Here is a 15,157-nt window from a genome sequence, read left to right as displayed (position 1 = left end):
AAAAAAAAAAAAAAAAAAAAAAAAGCTCCCCAGGCAGGCAGCACGCAGGCTTTCAGCCACGGCCACTCAAGGGGCTCTCTGCAGCTGCTACAAAAGCTGCCACAGGCACCCCGGGGAAGCACTCCTTACCGATACAAAAAAAGGGTTTCATTAAAGGCGATCCTGCCTGCGCGGCGTCTGCTCCGGGCTGGTAGGGAGCCGAGCCCTCGGCTGCTGCACGTCGGCAGAGTCTGCAGCCTGGAGTTAGCACTGGCTGCGAGATGGACGGGGAAGACAACAGCTTTTTCGGATCATGTGGCAAATGGCCTGTGCGAGCAATTGTTCTTTCTGACTTCCCTTTTTTGCTCTGTTATGAACCAAAGGGGAAAAACTCACTGGCTTCTGAACGGGGGGTGACCAGAAGTAGGAAGTGACTGACCCAGAGCTGGGCAGTGTTTCACAGGGAAGCAATCACACACCCAGAGGACTGGACGGTAGCAAACACCACATTTTTAATATATTTTTAAAATTATCTCAGTGCAAACAGTAACCGTGTATACGTGACAAAGTCTTTGAAAAGTTAATTAACAACAGCGACTGCAAATGCTTAAAGAGGATACTAGCAGTTTCTCCAGCCTTTTCTGGAAAGTCCTGAATGTGTGTCATTGTAATGGATGAAGAAAAACTGACTGATCTGATAGTTTTAGGGAGCTTTTAGAAAGGGCCCTTTTCCCTTTTGTCACATGAAAAGGTATCACTTCTATGGGAAACCTACCAAATGAGTGAGAAGTTAGGGTCATATTCACTTGCAAGTTCTGATGCAGACTAGGGTCCCATAACAATAGCTGCTGCAGAAACCTGCACCATGCAGTCCAGGCCCGGAATCCTACGTTTTAATTTCTAAGTAGATTCCTGTTAAGAAAGCTTCTTAGATCTCTGAAATACTTGAATATTACAGTATTTTCTTTCACGCACCACGCTTGCTGAATGTCCTGCTCTTTGGGAGCTCCAGGCTGCATTCCTCCACACTGACTGTGGGACTCAATGCAAGGACGAAGCTGCTGGCAGCACTGACTGCTCAAAATGCTGGCTGAAGAGGTGTCCATATTGCTATAGATGCATATCTGAAATGATTACAGGCTATGTTGCACCACCTGTGAGAAGGCTTAAGTATCTATTGGTATAACCCATTCCACTCAATGCAGGAGGAACAGCACAGCTCATACAAAATTCTTGCAGAAATGGTACAGTATCTCTGTACTGAAAAGCCCTACTGATTTTTATTAAGATCCTTTGAAAAATGGGACTTCCATTAGCAGAAACAGCTAAAATAGTACCTAGGAGAGATACAAAAGCTCGCCACCAACGTAAGTAACACCTAACTAGTCTACAGCAGTGACTGCTTCTTCTGAACAAAGTACAACAGAAGTATGTATTTCTGAGCTAATGATGTAGAGAAAAACGGACTTCTAAGTTACTCTGACCAGGGTACAATATAGTCATCTACATCTGAGCTAGTATTGCAGAAAAATAGGAACTTCTAAAATACGATTCATCTCATCCTTAGGCAGTTATCAAAAATAGTTCTAATGAATCACACTACAGAAGTACTTATTTCCTTTCAGTGGCCATAAAGGGAGTCTAGATAACTAACTGTGACATACTTGTTTATCTAAAATTGTCACATCCTGTCCATTTTCCAAGGCTTTGCTGTTAATGCAAGGCTTTTGATATGGGCCAAACCACCCTGCTCATTCTGCAGCAGAGCATCTCCACATCCCAGAACAGGTAAGAGCCACAGAAGATCTGGGGGAGTCTAGGGGAGCCTCGTGGCTCTAGTGAATACCTATGATTTTGTGAGTGTGTTTCAGTCAGGAGTCTGTGTGTTAAGGACTTCTGAACTAAAAGATTTAATTTTTTAAACAACACAGCCCCACGACTAGTCATGTGTTCACGATTTCAAGGAAACTAGAGGCAAATAACAGCAATACTGTTAGGTGGTCTCCACCTCCTCCACTCATTCTAAGGGTTGTATGGAAAATTAGTTCAGGCTAGATGCCTATGCTTTACTAGCTAAACTTAAGTAAAATTACACCCCTGGTCCAAGCTAGTTATCTAGACTGCCTGTCTGATGCTACCACAAGCATCTCTTTCAGCATGCCTGGAGACCTGGCTTCTAAACAGCTAAAAATTAGGGGAGAAGAATTCCAACCAAAGTGGTGGTTGGTAACTGGTGGTAACATAAGGCAGGAGGAGTGAGCAGAGAAACATAACAAACATCTTAGAAATACTGAATTTTAGTATTCACCTAGCTTCACCTTATTTTAGTCATTCAGATGTTCATTGCAATGGAGGTATCTAATTAAGCAGTGATAAACCTTAGGAAAATATAAGAGAAGACATTACATGAGCGAGCAGCACGCATCCCTTGACTTCAAGGAAAGCTGCTATACACTGCATAAAGGCGAAACCTATCATTTCTAAATTAACTGGCTTTTGCCTTAAATTGCAAAATCACAACTTAGTCTTGAACTCGGCCGCTGAGCTTTTCACAGAGAACCTCCCTGGCTCTCTCCATGTGTTCCTTCGTAAAGAAGGCACTAACACTTTCCAGCAGAGTCAACAACCCGTGCTGCCTGTCTCTGCTCTCAGGAATGGACTCAGGAGCCTCTTCTGGCCAGTTGACAGAGATGAGTAACAGAAAAGCTCTGCCTCTACATATGAGAATACAGTTCCAGCTCTTCCTGGGAGCAACCCAGGAAAACCTACCAAAGAGCCATTTCCCCTTTTCAAAGTCTCCTAAAATTAACATTTGTCTTTATTTATTATTCATTTAATTATATTCTTACACAAGACTCCTACCCACAGGTTTTGAGAGGCTGAATACATTCTTTATCACATTTTACTACACCAGAATTAGAGTCTGTTTGGAGGGACTCTGTTTTGAAGTTCTCCCTCCCCACCTGCAGTTCTCCTGCAGCTTCACAGGTGCTAACTGGGGGAAGCACAAAATCAAGAAACCCCCTTTAGGTGCCTTCACCTCAGTGCTATCTCAGCTAATTCTCAGCATTATAGAGAAACTTTACCATCAGGGGAATTTTCTTAAAATACTTTTTCTGGAGAAATTGCTCAGCGGCTGTAGGTGCAGGGATAGTTGGTGAACAGTGAGTGTCTTAACGTTAAGTGTTGCAATAAAATCCTGGGATACTGGTGAAGTTACTGTCTCCTCATTACTCTGAGTTCACCAGCCTTCTTAGAGGAAAATAATTTGGGCATGTCTCCTGCTACAGAAATAGCCTGTGCACTTTCCTTTATCAAAGACCACAGCAGACACCATGACTCAGTTTGAGCTGTTAAAAAGGAAGATGTACCTAATTGTGTTAACTACTTTCTTCAGACGCTACGAATTTTACCTAGTGCTGTTTTCTCACAGTCAGAAAAGTCCCTTTTTGATCTACAGTGATCAACCTTCACCATCTATGTGGCCGAATTAAATCCATCAGGAATCAATGTCAGGCCTGGTTTTCCCCTGCTCATGAGCTAGGGGATCTCATTATTTTCAGAATATTCATTAGACTCTCTACTTACTCTAAAAATAGTAGGGGTTTTTTTCAGCCGAGTGACTAGTGGGCAGCAGATTCATGCATTTATCTGTTCCACAATACAAGATCTGATAACTACATGTACTCAGATACTGTGCCTTCAAGAGACAGTTGCCATAAATAGACTCCACCTTACAGTATTTGACATTGTCAAAGCACTGGTTAACGTTCACTAATAGCAATTAACTAATTCATCTTCAGGGCAACCCTGTGTGCTAGGTAAAACTGATATAATTAACGCATGAGTAAAATGAGGTTTAGGAGTTAAGTCACTCGCCTGGGCAGAGGCCTTCATGGTCTAGTGGATTAGACATCTGTCTCTCCAACCAAAGAAGTTGAGCCTAATCCTTTTTCTGACACTGATTTGCTGTGTGACCTTACAGAAAGTCAATTATCTTCTCTGCCTCAGCTGCCCTAGAGATAATGATGCTTACCTACCTGGTGACACATGGGTGTTTGGAAACTGTACTAAACGATACTTTTAATGTACTCTTAAGGCCTATCAGTGGAAGAGGTGAAATATTAAAGCTTCCTACCTTTAATGTCCTTGCTGTCTTATCTAATTCCTCCTCCCCACACCAGAAATAGCTTGGGGCTAAGGAGGAATTTCTTAGGCTAAGACGCTGCTAGCGAAACTGTGACTGGCATCAGGAAGGTTCATCAGATCCTACTTGACCAGCAAATTTATTTAGAGTACAGGTCAGCACTAGAATTGCAACGGAAAGTTTATTTTAAACTTGGCCATGGAAGTAACCAGCATCCTTCCCATGCTACCGTGAGGTAATGAACAGACTGCCACGGCCATCCCCACTGAGCACCCCTGGTTCGAAGGGAGCGGAGCCTGTTTGCAGAGACCCAAGAGCCTGCACTCATGCACCATCCCCAGTTCCCTTGTACCTTTAAATGAGATTTTTGTGGAATGATTTCTACAGGTGGCCTTATTGCTAGCAGGGATGCAAGTCCAGAGGGACACTACCCATGTACATGCACATCCCAGAGCAGACCCAACTGATCTTGCCATCTCCGAGCACTGAGGCATAGTACTTAAAAGGAGAACAACTTAAACCTGCTCTGTTCAGTTCAATAGAAGCCGTCCTTGAACTGGCCTCTAGCCAGCACAGCTTTTCATGACGTGCCATAGGACATTAAGAAGTATTACTTCTGTAGTTGGCATCTGAACTGCCCGGCAGGTATCTAGGCTGGTGGTATGTGCATGTAACTTCATATCCCTTATATCCCCTTATTCGACCTTGCTTTTAATTATTTCTACAAAATATTCTGTTGCTACATATAACGCTGCCTAGGCCCATAAAATCTCCCACAATTCTAATATAGCAAGAAACCAGTCGAACAGGACATAAGAATTCAACATTTACGTTTATTTCTGTGAGCAAGATTAACATTCCTTCTCTTTAATCCTGAAGGAAATGTCAGGGCTTTTTCTCTTTTGCTTGCTGAATTACAGCAAGTGCAGTGAACGTTCATGCAGCCAGAAAAATAATAACCTGCTCCTGCCTCTGATGCGGCACCGATCGCTTCTTAGCATCCTTTCTGCTGCTGATCCGCCCGTGCGCTGGCTGCTTTGTTTCGCTGCCCTGCTCTCTCCACCCTCTGACCAGTTAGCACTCGTCTCTTCTCTACCCTCCCAGCTCTACTGATAATGTGTCTAACATTTACTTTGATGCTATTCCTTGAGGCTTTTCAAAATCCTTCTTGGAAAAGACCATTAAAAAGAAACCCTTTGGGGAAAGACAGGGAGGAAAGCTAAAGCAGAAGGGGCATGTGCTTGTGTACAATATACCCCCGTAGGCTTTGTCTTGCTGCAAGCCTCAAGATGACTTAATGCAAACCTGTATTGCTGTAAATAGGCAATAAATACTGTATTCTCCTGAAATACATCTGGGCTAATTCAATAAACCCTGACTTATTGGCTGCTACTTGTGCAAACTTCTGCATATTAAATCACAATAAATTACCAATGAGCTGTCAGATCAGTAATACAGATATTCCCAAGGCTGAAAGATTGTCCATAGCTTGTCCCTATATATTTATTTACTGCAGAGGCTACCAGTGTGGACTAGCACAGGCCAAATGGCTCCATGTCTATACACTGTGGAAGAACTTGTGACTATGAACACAGAATGACTTATGACTTATGACTTATGACTAGAACAAGGTGACTTGTAGTAGCTTATAAAATATACTCTAGGATTGTATACTGAGCGTGGCAAGGAGCATGAACTAAAACCGTGTTCAGCCCTCACATGCCTAAAATACGACTTTTCAGTGTTGTTTTTTCCCCGGGTTAAAATTACCTGTGTGCTAATAGGTGATTAATATGTAACACATTTGGCACAAGCAGAACATATAATTGCATTCAGACAGATTGTTGGGTTTTTTCCAATGCTACTGAAGACTGTACTCCTTCTAAGTGTTTGTAATCTGGTAATGTTATCTCCTGCACTTGCATGTTTGGTTTTTGGGTTTTTTTGTCTTACTATATGGAGAGTTAGAACCTGTACCTTACTGCACCTAGTCTACTAAGGCATTGAAACATCCATTTAACTTTAGAGGTTGAGCTTCAGATCCCTGCTGCATCAGGCTCTTTGTTTAAATATGTATTTTTTAGTTTTATATTGCATATTTTGCAAGATTTCATAAAACTATCCAACATCCCAGTTCTATAGTCTGCACTAGAGACCAACAGGTGTGACTTCAACTTTATCTATCAATACAGTAAAGAAGATGTAATACCAGGAAGGACAACTTCTTTTTCTTTTTCATCTTAATTCTTTCCAGTAGCTTTTGTTTAACCTTATATACAAATAATGAGACTTTCCTGTGAGATAGTTTCCCATTTTCAAGTTTGGCATGAAATGGATGGTTTGCATATAATTTTTCAAGTTGAGTGTAAAGTTGTATGGACCTTCAGATTTATATTGGCTTTGCTGTAAATTAATGTTGCTGAATTAAATGGACACACTTAAATCTGCAGTGACCTTGTAAAATACTGGTGGCTATTCAGATGAAACTGGGTCTATCTGGATTGGAAGAGGGAAGGGAAATCAGTTCATCTTAAGTTTGGTAATTTGGTAATCGTTACTGTAAACAGTGTTTTTACTTAGTATGATCACTAGAAGACAATGCATAGCCAGTGTTAAACCAGGGCAGATACAGACATAAAGGCAAAGCTTAATCTTGCTAGGATTAATGACTCTAAATTGATACGACTGAAAAAACATTGAAAAATGCTGACGCTAAGGTGGCTTCAGGGACTAGCAAAATGCCTTGCCTGGTAATTTTCAAAAGTCTTTAGAGACACTGATTGCACCTGGAACCTCTGATTTGATTACTGAAATAAAAAATACCTACTGTAGTAGCCTCATCTGTACTTTAATTAAGAACTTTGTATTTAAATATCACCGTCTGATCCCCTGAGGTTATTTTTAAAGTAAGCTTCTGGCAAGGCAGCAGTGTGGTGGATTAGAGGCTTGGAATTGAGGAAAAATCAACATTCAGCATACAGTTTAGAATAATGTGTGCATATATACAAATACATATGTATCCAACATCATGTAACAAGATACAGGACTGGATTTATTAAAGCCAAATGGAAAGATATTTCTTCTTTTAATATTCTAGATCTCTTTTAATATACGCAATGTAGATTTGCACTGCAGTCTGATTCACGTGAGTACCACAATAGCACATCAATCTGATATTGTCCAATGAAAGCTCCATTTTTCTACAAACATAAAACCAAGTTATCAACTTAGCTGTCTGCATCTACTATTCCATCTAACAGTGGCTGTTATGCTTGATGTGGATATACAAGACCTATCACCCATCAGCTCACCGTTCATCACGGAGCATGCAAGCATGAGCTGAAAAGCAGCAGTGCCAGATAAAGCACAGTCATGGAAAATGAGCAGCAGGGTAGCAGCAGGGGTGGCAGACTGGGGTGCTAATGAGCAATGTTAAAAGGGGAGGGGAGGGGGAAGGGTGAATGATTCGTACAAGACATGTCTGAACTTGAAAAGCCAGATAACAATGGATTTTTCCAGTTCTTATTTCAGAAGACAACTTACAGCTTCCAAATTTTAATGGGCAAGCATGTGCATCCATGGGGAAATCTTCAAGCTGCATGGGACATTCAGCAGAGATGGTCAATCTGTGGGGGAATAAAAAGAAAACACATCATTTTTTTTTTGGCGCCTTCCCTTTAGGCCTCTCACTGCAATACATGAGTGCTGACACAAGCAAGCTTTTCCTGAAGGCTCCTTGCTCCTGCTGAAATCACAGCAACCCCCTGTTAAACTGAATGTGAGATAAGCCAGGTGGACCACTGTGTGTGCGTGCTGTAGGCCTTATCTAGTAACACTGAGACACATGAACTGATTTTATGTAAGCTGTTCCAGTAAGATCAGCCTCTCACTGCAATACATGAGTGCTGACACAAGCAAGCTTTTCCTGAAGGCTCCTTGCTCCTGCTGAAATCACAGCAACCCCCTGTTAAACTGAATGTGAGATAAGCCAGGTGGACCACTGTGTGTGCGTGCTGTAGGCCTTATCTAGTAACACTGAGACACATGAACTGATTTTATGTAAGCTGTTCCAGTAAGATCATTCTTTCTTATTATTACATGAAGGAACTCCTGTGCTGGAGCTTCTGCCATGCACCTTCTTCTTACCTGCTTTGTGTAGATACTGCAACTGGACTAGGAATTTGACTCCTGAGTATAGCACGGTTACAGACATAAAGAAGCGCTGACTTTATATATAGATGTAACTATTTAAATACATAAAAATAAATATTTATAAATAAAAGTATATAAAATAAATATGTATATCTATATAAAAAGTCATCTATAAAGTCAATTATGTATCTGTATCTCTCCTTCTATATATATGACTTTATATAGCACTACAGTTAGTTTTCGTGGAAATCACATTGTATCGGGGCAGTCCAATTGTGAATTACCTGGGTACCTTGTCAGGAAAAAACACCAGGGTCATTTTCCCCAGCATATTGTCTGGGGAAACAATTCTATCCTGGACCGCCCTGCCACTACATGGAAATTCTTGAGTTATATTGGACATACAGGTAGGGAAGGAAAAACTCTTAGAAAAAAACAGACATATCCTATGGATGTTCTGTATGACTGACAGATGAAGCTGAACACAAAGAAAAGTCCAAGGTAAATTTCTGAGCAGTACAATATCAGCTATATTGATATCAAATATATCAAAAGAGCCAAAGCTCACTTTTCTAGGTGCACGCAGCACATGGCACAATGAGAGCCTGGCTTTGATTAGGTCATTTTGGTATTTGCATAATACAGATGGTTTGCTCAGGATAGCAAGGATGCAAATCTCATTTTACATTATGAATACCCTTATGGCTTTCTCGTTTTATGCCGCTATTCTGCCTCAGAGGTGACAGACCAGAGACACTCAAAGCCTCACAGACTGCCCAGTGCTGGGGTGACGCAGGGCTCTGCTGGAGGGCAGCCTGGTTCCTCACCAAACTGCTGCAAAGAAATCCACAACACCCTACTGCCAGAATGCAAAAGTACCCTTTCCCATCACAACAGCCACACGTAGCCATACCCCCCGGGTATATATACTCACCGCTTCCTATTAGCACACCAAAGTGAGTATTCTTGCTACAAGAACTTCTATCCAAAGGGATCGTAAAGGGTAACAATCTGTCCGTGTACAGATGGCACAGCGTTCGGCCAGTCCAATTCAATACAACACAATGATGCCTTGCTGGAGCACTCCAGCTACATGGACAACAAATTGGGGAAGACAGCTCCACTCTCTGCCAATGCACAGAAATTCTGGAGCTTTACCAATAGCTGGAAATGGCAAAATAAGCACAGAGAAATGCAATAGTATCGTTGGCTAGAGATCGTATCATGAGGATGGGCTGGGAAACAGGGAGGGAAAAGGCAAACTGCAAATAGTTAATAGAAAATGTAAAGATAATACAACATATAAAGCAAAAGAAAAAAAAAATCCAGTTCAGAGATAATGTATCATTTGGTAAGAACAAACAGGAAATCTACAATATAGGAAAGAAATGACTGAGGCCTGAGATACCTGCCCTTAGGCAAAACTGTTCTTGGACTTTATTTTTGTAAAACAAATTTTAAAATCACTAAAATACAGAGTTGTCTGCAGTGGAGACTGCCTTTGGACACCAAAGCCAGCAAAGCCACAGTCACTGAGAGTGCTACGTGGTTGAATTTAACAAGCTGGTTCTAGTAGCATCCCATCCAGAACTTGCATCCTTTTGATAAAAATCAGTCTAATGGGTACTTTAAAGCAAGGCTGCCATCCCTCCAGTGCATCGTTATATTTTCTGTACTAAGTATTCCAAATTTAATTTTCTTGATAAATTCAGAAGCCTTGCTCCAAGTGCCGTAAGAAAGCTGACGTGTTTTACTGCAGGCCATCTCCTGCCTCTTTGTCTACCAACAGTTCAAGTACGTTGTTTCAAAGGCTGCAGCTTGACAACATTTTAATACACATACTTGTCATCTGCACACCTCCAAGGAAGGGGTCCCTATATCCATCTTACCAAGAGAGCAGCTGTGGAATCAGGAAGTGAAGGAAGATTCAATGCAGAATTATGAATAAGACCTTCTGTTTCATCTGATCGTCCTATGAATTGTATCCTGCTGCCTGCACCTCTGGAAATAACCCTTGTGTGTAATGAGGAAGGCTGCAGACATTCCTCAACCATAAATGTGGAAGAGAAGTGAAGATGAGGTGCACAGAGACTGTGACCCAGTGGAACTTAATTAAGTCCCTCCAGAAATAATTTTTGCCTATCTTAAATGAAAGGGTAGCACATAAGGCTGGAGGGCACGTGGCTGCCACTAGCTGTCTCAGAAGCCACAAAGACCCTGGTGGTGCCAGGGCTACTCCTGTGCCCCCTCTGAATTCCTCATCCAGCAAAAGGCGGCACATCCCTTAAAAGGATGTGCCTGGTGCAGTCTTCTGGGTCTAGCCCAGGGGTAGGGAGAACCCAGTTTAGCAGCTGCAAATGTGCTGCCTTTCCTTTCATTAACATGAATTCTTTGGATGAAGAAGTTCCTTTTGCTCATTATCAATGATAATCTGCATGCTTTCTTTCCGTGCCTCCATCCTAGGGCCACTCCTAATTTGGCCGTCTTGAACAAATGAACTGGCTATACCTATTTGTTACATGCTATTCTTAAAAAGTATGTAGCTGAGCCTCGTATGTAAATTTAAAATGCTCAGTGAACACTCTCCTAGCTACCTCTTACGAAGTGTGCATTACCCGAGGCTTGTGAAGTGTCTTGTAATGGGCAATGCAACAGAAAACGTGACTGTGGTTTCTGATACACTGCATAAATGTCACCACCCTGGATTTCTGCAGAGCACTCTGTGCCCAACAGTAGCTGTTTTTCATTACTGTGTGAGGACCTGAAAAATAGAGTCACTAAATTGACTCCTGATTCAAAGAGACTGGATTTTCTACTGCATACATAAAAAAAAGCAGCACAGCAGCCACCTCTTACACTCTGGGGGCTGGAAGCATGGGTCACTGCATACAGATTTGCTCCTAGGTGCACAGTACAAACTATATATTCAGATCATAGCTCCAGGAGTCACAAAGAAATTGATATCTCGGTCTGCTCCTTCAAATATCACCTGGGGTGATATTTGCACACTTTGGCTTTTAACATAGTGTTAAAGCCTAGGTACCCTTTGCATACCCTAGTTTACACAGCTGATTATAACAAAATTACTCCCAGTTTGCATTTATTGAAAGAAGAGAAAGGAGACCTTGGCATGCATATATGAAACAGCCTTTGCCTAATCCTTTTAATATGGTCACTCCAGAACAATCTTGCTGTGCTCATTGCAGCACAGTTATCTGAGCTAGAGACAGTCTCCAAACCAGGATTTTTTCTGTCACAGCTCAAGCACTGCTCAAACTGCAGTTCTTTCCAACAGAAGCATTTAAAAGCTTCCCTCCTCCACCATCATTATGTCTTAATAAAAGCCCTATGGGATTAGTTTCACTCAAACAGAGTTTTTGGAAAGTGGCTGTTAAAGCTTCTTTACAATGGGAGGACGAAACTCTGATTTTATTGAAGTTAATGGTAAAATTCTCCGTGACTTCAATGGGGCTGGTATTCACCCAAAATATGTAACAAACCCTGGTTACAGCTGCTGATTTATTATGGATAAAATTTCACTTTCATAATGCTCCAAATACTTACACTGCTATCCAAATGTTAATCAACCAACAAATGCTACAGCATACCTTACCTATCTGAAAAAAAGGTTAGATCTACAAATTATTTCACTTATCACCCATAACTGTACATGAAAGTTCCATCAAAGCTTCATTATGTATAACCTTTACTTTAAGAACATAAAGTGATTACTGATGTTCTGTTTCAACAAAATATACACACACAAGTGAATACCCATCTAAGAAAAGCACAACAATTCAAGCAGCAAGTCTTCTTCACTCCAGAAAAGTCACCTTCAACCCTTTCCACTGGAGAATTAAGCAAGACGATGCTTTCAAGAGACCGTTGCTTTTTAACAGGCAGGGGGAGAAGGAGGTGTTAAAGTCAAGGATGTGGCGAGGGAATAAATGCAGATGTTTGGGAGCCAGACATCTGCAGCAAGTGTGCTTCAAGGAGAGCACAAGGCACTCTGACCCGCAAGAGCCCGTTTTAGGGGGCTGCAGGGACCTCCCCGCTGTTCCCATGATTTCCCTCAATGCAAGGAGCATCTGCTCCTACTCATGGGAAAAGAGCTGGGAGACTGAGCAAAGCTATCATCTCTCTGCTACCGTGGAAGTGCAGAAAACACTTTCAGGAGTATTATTATCTGCAGCTGCCAGGCAGGAGGCGAGGGCAGTCACCTGCCCGGGGAGCCAACAGCCGCAGAAACTTGCTTTCTTATCAGCTACTAGCTTTAGTATGCAAACAAATTGAAACAGAGAGCTTTAGGAGAGGGGAGCAGAAAGGCAGGGTCACCAGTGGCTTTTGGGAGAAGTTAACTCAAGATAAGTGTTGAATAACAAGAGTTACTGATGAAAGGGACACAAGGGAAGTTTTGTTGGCTCTGAGGTATTGGGGCCAGAGAGATAAGAAGCTCTTCTGCCTGTTTGCCCTAACCCCCAAACCAGCTCCATCTTCTTAGTTTATTTCTGTGCACTGCCCTTGCCCCTGATTAAAAGGAGCATTTTAATGCTGTGCTTTGGCCCTATCTGTGCTGGCAACCAGTACCCGCTGTGGGGCTCAGGCCAGAATGGGCACAGAAGAGCCAAAGTACCCTTCCCAGCATGAGGCCAGCCATCACCATTTTCCTTAAAAAAAGGCAAAATGTTTGCTTGAAACTCATCTCAGATCTATCTCAACATCTCCCCAACATGCCAAAAAAAGAGTTAAGTGGATCCAGCCTTACCCAAGCTGTGCCCCACCCAAAGGGGCTGCTGGCTCCCTTCAAAGCGAGGCTTCAGGGTCGGCTCAGACCCTTCTCAGGAGCCAACCCCAGGAGGAGCTTTCCTGGATACCTGCTCCGACAGACCTTGGCAGAACAATCTGAGCCCTTGCGGCATCTCTAGTACGCAGAGTAACAGAGAGTTGCTGGTTTGTTTTTTTTTTTTCCAACTGTGAACACATTGTTAGGTTTGTGAAATTACTCATTTAGCCTTGACTCAGGATGCAACTACTCACCCCATTCTCCCACTGTGATGTCTTGGGAGCACTTTTATAACCAGTTATTCCTTTCAAAGGGTGTTAAAGCAAGACTTGTTGCAGGCCCCAGCACAGTAAGTGTGTAGTCCAGGGAACTGATGTCTCCCTGTGTTCCTTAAGTATATGAGCATATATATACACACAGACACAGACACACACACACACACACACACACAGAGATATATATGTGAAGACCTTTCTTGGTTCTGAAGCGCTTCCCATACAGTCCTAACAAACCCTGTGGATGGTGGTGACAGCGGGTTACCTAATGCAGCACAGAAGTGTTAGGATGTGGATACACATTCAGTCATGGTATCAACAGCTATAAGTCACCCTGAAACCCATCCCTGGCTGGGTGACTGTCTGCAGCCTGGCTCAGGAGAGAGAAGTGGTTATTCTCGGTAACTCAAACATTGCCTTGCTCAAGAATCTCTGTCACTGCATTGGATAAGAGGCCAAAATAAGGACTCAAGGCCTTGTTCTGCACCTCTGTGTGGGATGTGGAGGCAGTTCACTGCTTCTTATTTATAACGCTGGTTGTACACTCGTTTCCTTCGGATCCACCGTACAAAGTGAACACAGAATAGAAATTAATGCTAGGAACTGGAGTGAGGTAGTCTGCAGAAATTTCTGCCTGAGCCCATTTTTCCTTCATAACCACTCTGCCAAGAATACCACCCTTTCCCAACTTTCCTGTGATGCTGAGATGTGTTATCTTTATATGACACTGAAATGTGCTTCAAAAATGCCACAGGGAAGGGGCTATGGAAGACGAAGAGCTCCAGTTACTGATGTTCTTGTGAGCTGTGAATATATAATTCAGATGCATGGTGTACTTGACAGCAAAACTCTCATTTTAAGCAAAGCAAATCCTTAGCATAGCTTATGTTGAAGTGAGAAAACAAGTCTTCAATTGCCTAGATTAACTGTGCTGAAGAGTAGGTTATCCTGAGATGATCTGAGGTGGACAGGATTGATTTCAAAAGCTGCACCACTATAGGAATGACCTCCCTGCATGTGGAGTACCTTGGCATACCCAAAGCACACCCTTAGATGGGGGCAGGGGGGATGTTCAGCCTCTAGACACAGGAAGAACTGAGAAAGGCAATGAAATAACCAATAGGACACTTAAATTATCTGATCTTTGGTAGGGATTTGGGGGGTTATAGAAAGAATCGCATTTCCAGCTCCTGGTAAAAGTTTATAGTAGAGGTAATACCTTTCAGTCTACAGTATTTCCTTAATATGGATAAAAGCAATGGATGGAGCACTGACTTTATGCTTATCCATCCTTGCCATGCAAGGTGTCTCACGAAGTCCATGAGCAAGATAAAACTTGCTGGAAGAAACTTTATTTTTTTATCAGACTAACTGGCGCAGTAAAAAACCCAAGCTTTTTGGCAGTCAACTCCTTCTTTAGGTTCTCTGCCTACAAACCTTACTTTCCTAAAGAAACTTTAGACCAATATGGCTGTGCAGCTATGAATGCTATAGAACAATATCGCACTCATCTACTTGATAGTTTTGCTTAAAAACTTCTCCAAGCTTTCTCTCCTTGCTGGTCCCTTATACATGATGAACTCTCCTTGAAACCCCATGAGGAAGGCCTTCAAATCTCTCCTCTGCAGTAGCTTCTATTTTTACTGAATTCTTGAATTAAAAACCAAAAATCTAACCAGTACTAGCAATGCTGAGAAGCTGATGCAGTTGTTGATGCAGGTAAAATGGGAAACATCTCAACCAGCCTACACTTCATTATGGGAAGATTATGGAGCAGTTCATCTTAAGGGCGCTCACAAGGCATGTGCGGGACAACCAGGG

General features: G+C 42.2%; 1 protein-coding gene across 1 annotated transcript in view; it reads right to left on the bottom strand.

Annotated features, from left to right (window-relative positions):
- The window catches only part of GABRA5 (gamma-aminobutyric acid type A receptor alpha5 subunit), a 58,443-nt gene that overhangs the window by 21,298 nt on the left and 21,988 nt on the right, over nucleotides 1–15,157 (bottom strand). Inside the window, exon 5 of the mRNA XM_009281336.1 lies at nucleotides 7,670–7,752. Coding sequence (XP_009279611.1) covers nucleotides 7,670–7,752 — 83 coding nt within the window. The remainder of the gene's footprint in view (nucleotides 1–7,669; nucleotides 7,753–15,157) is intronic.

This window comes from Aptenodytes forsteri, unplaced genomic scaffold, assembly GCF_000699145.1.
Source record: "Aptenodytes forsteri isolate BGI_AS27 unplaced genomic scaffold, ASM69914v1 Scaffold212, whole genome shotgun sequence".
Taxonomy (NCBI): Eukaryota; Metazoa; Chordata; class Aves; order Sphenisciformes; family Spheniscidae; genus Aptenodytes; species Aptenodytes forsteri.
This window is presented reverse-complemented; position numbering and strand designations above follow the sequence as displayed.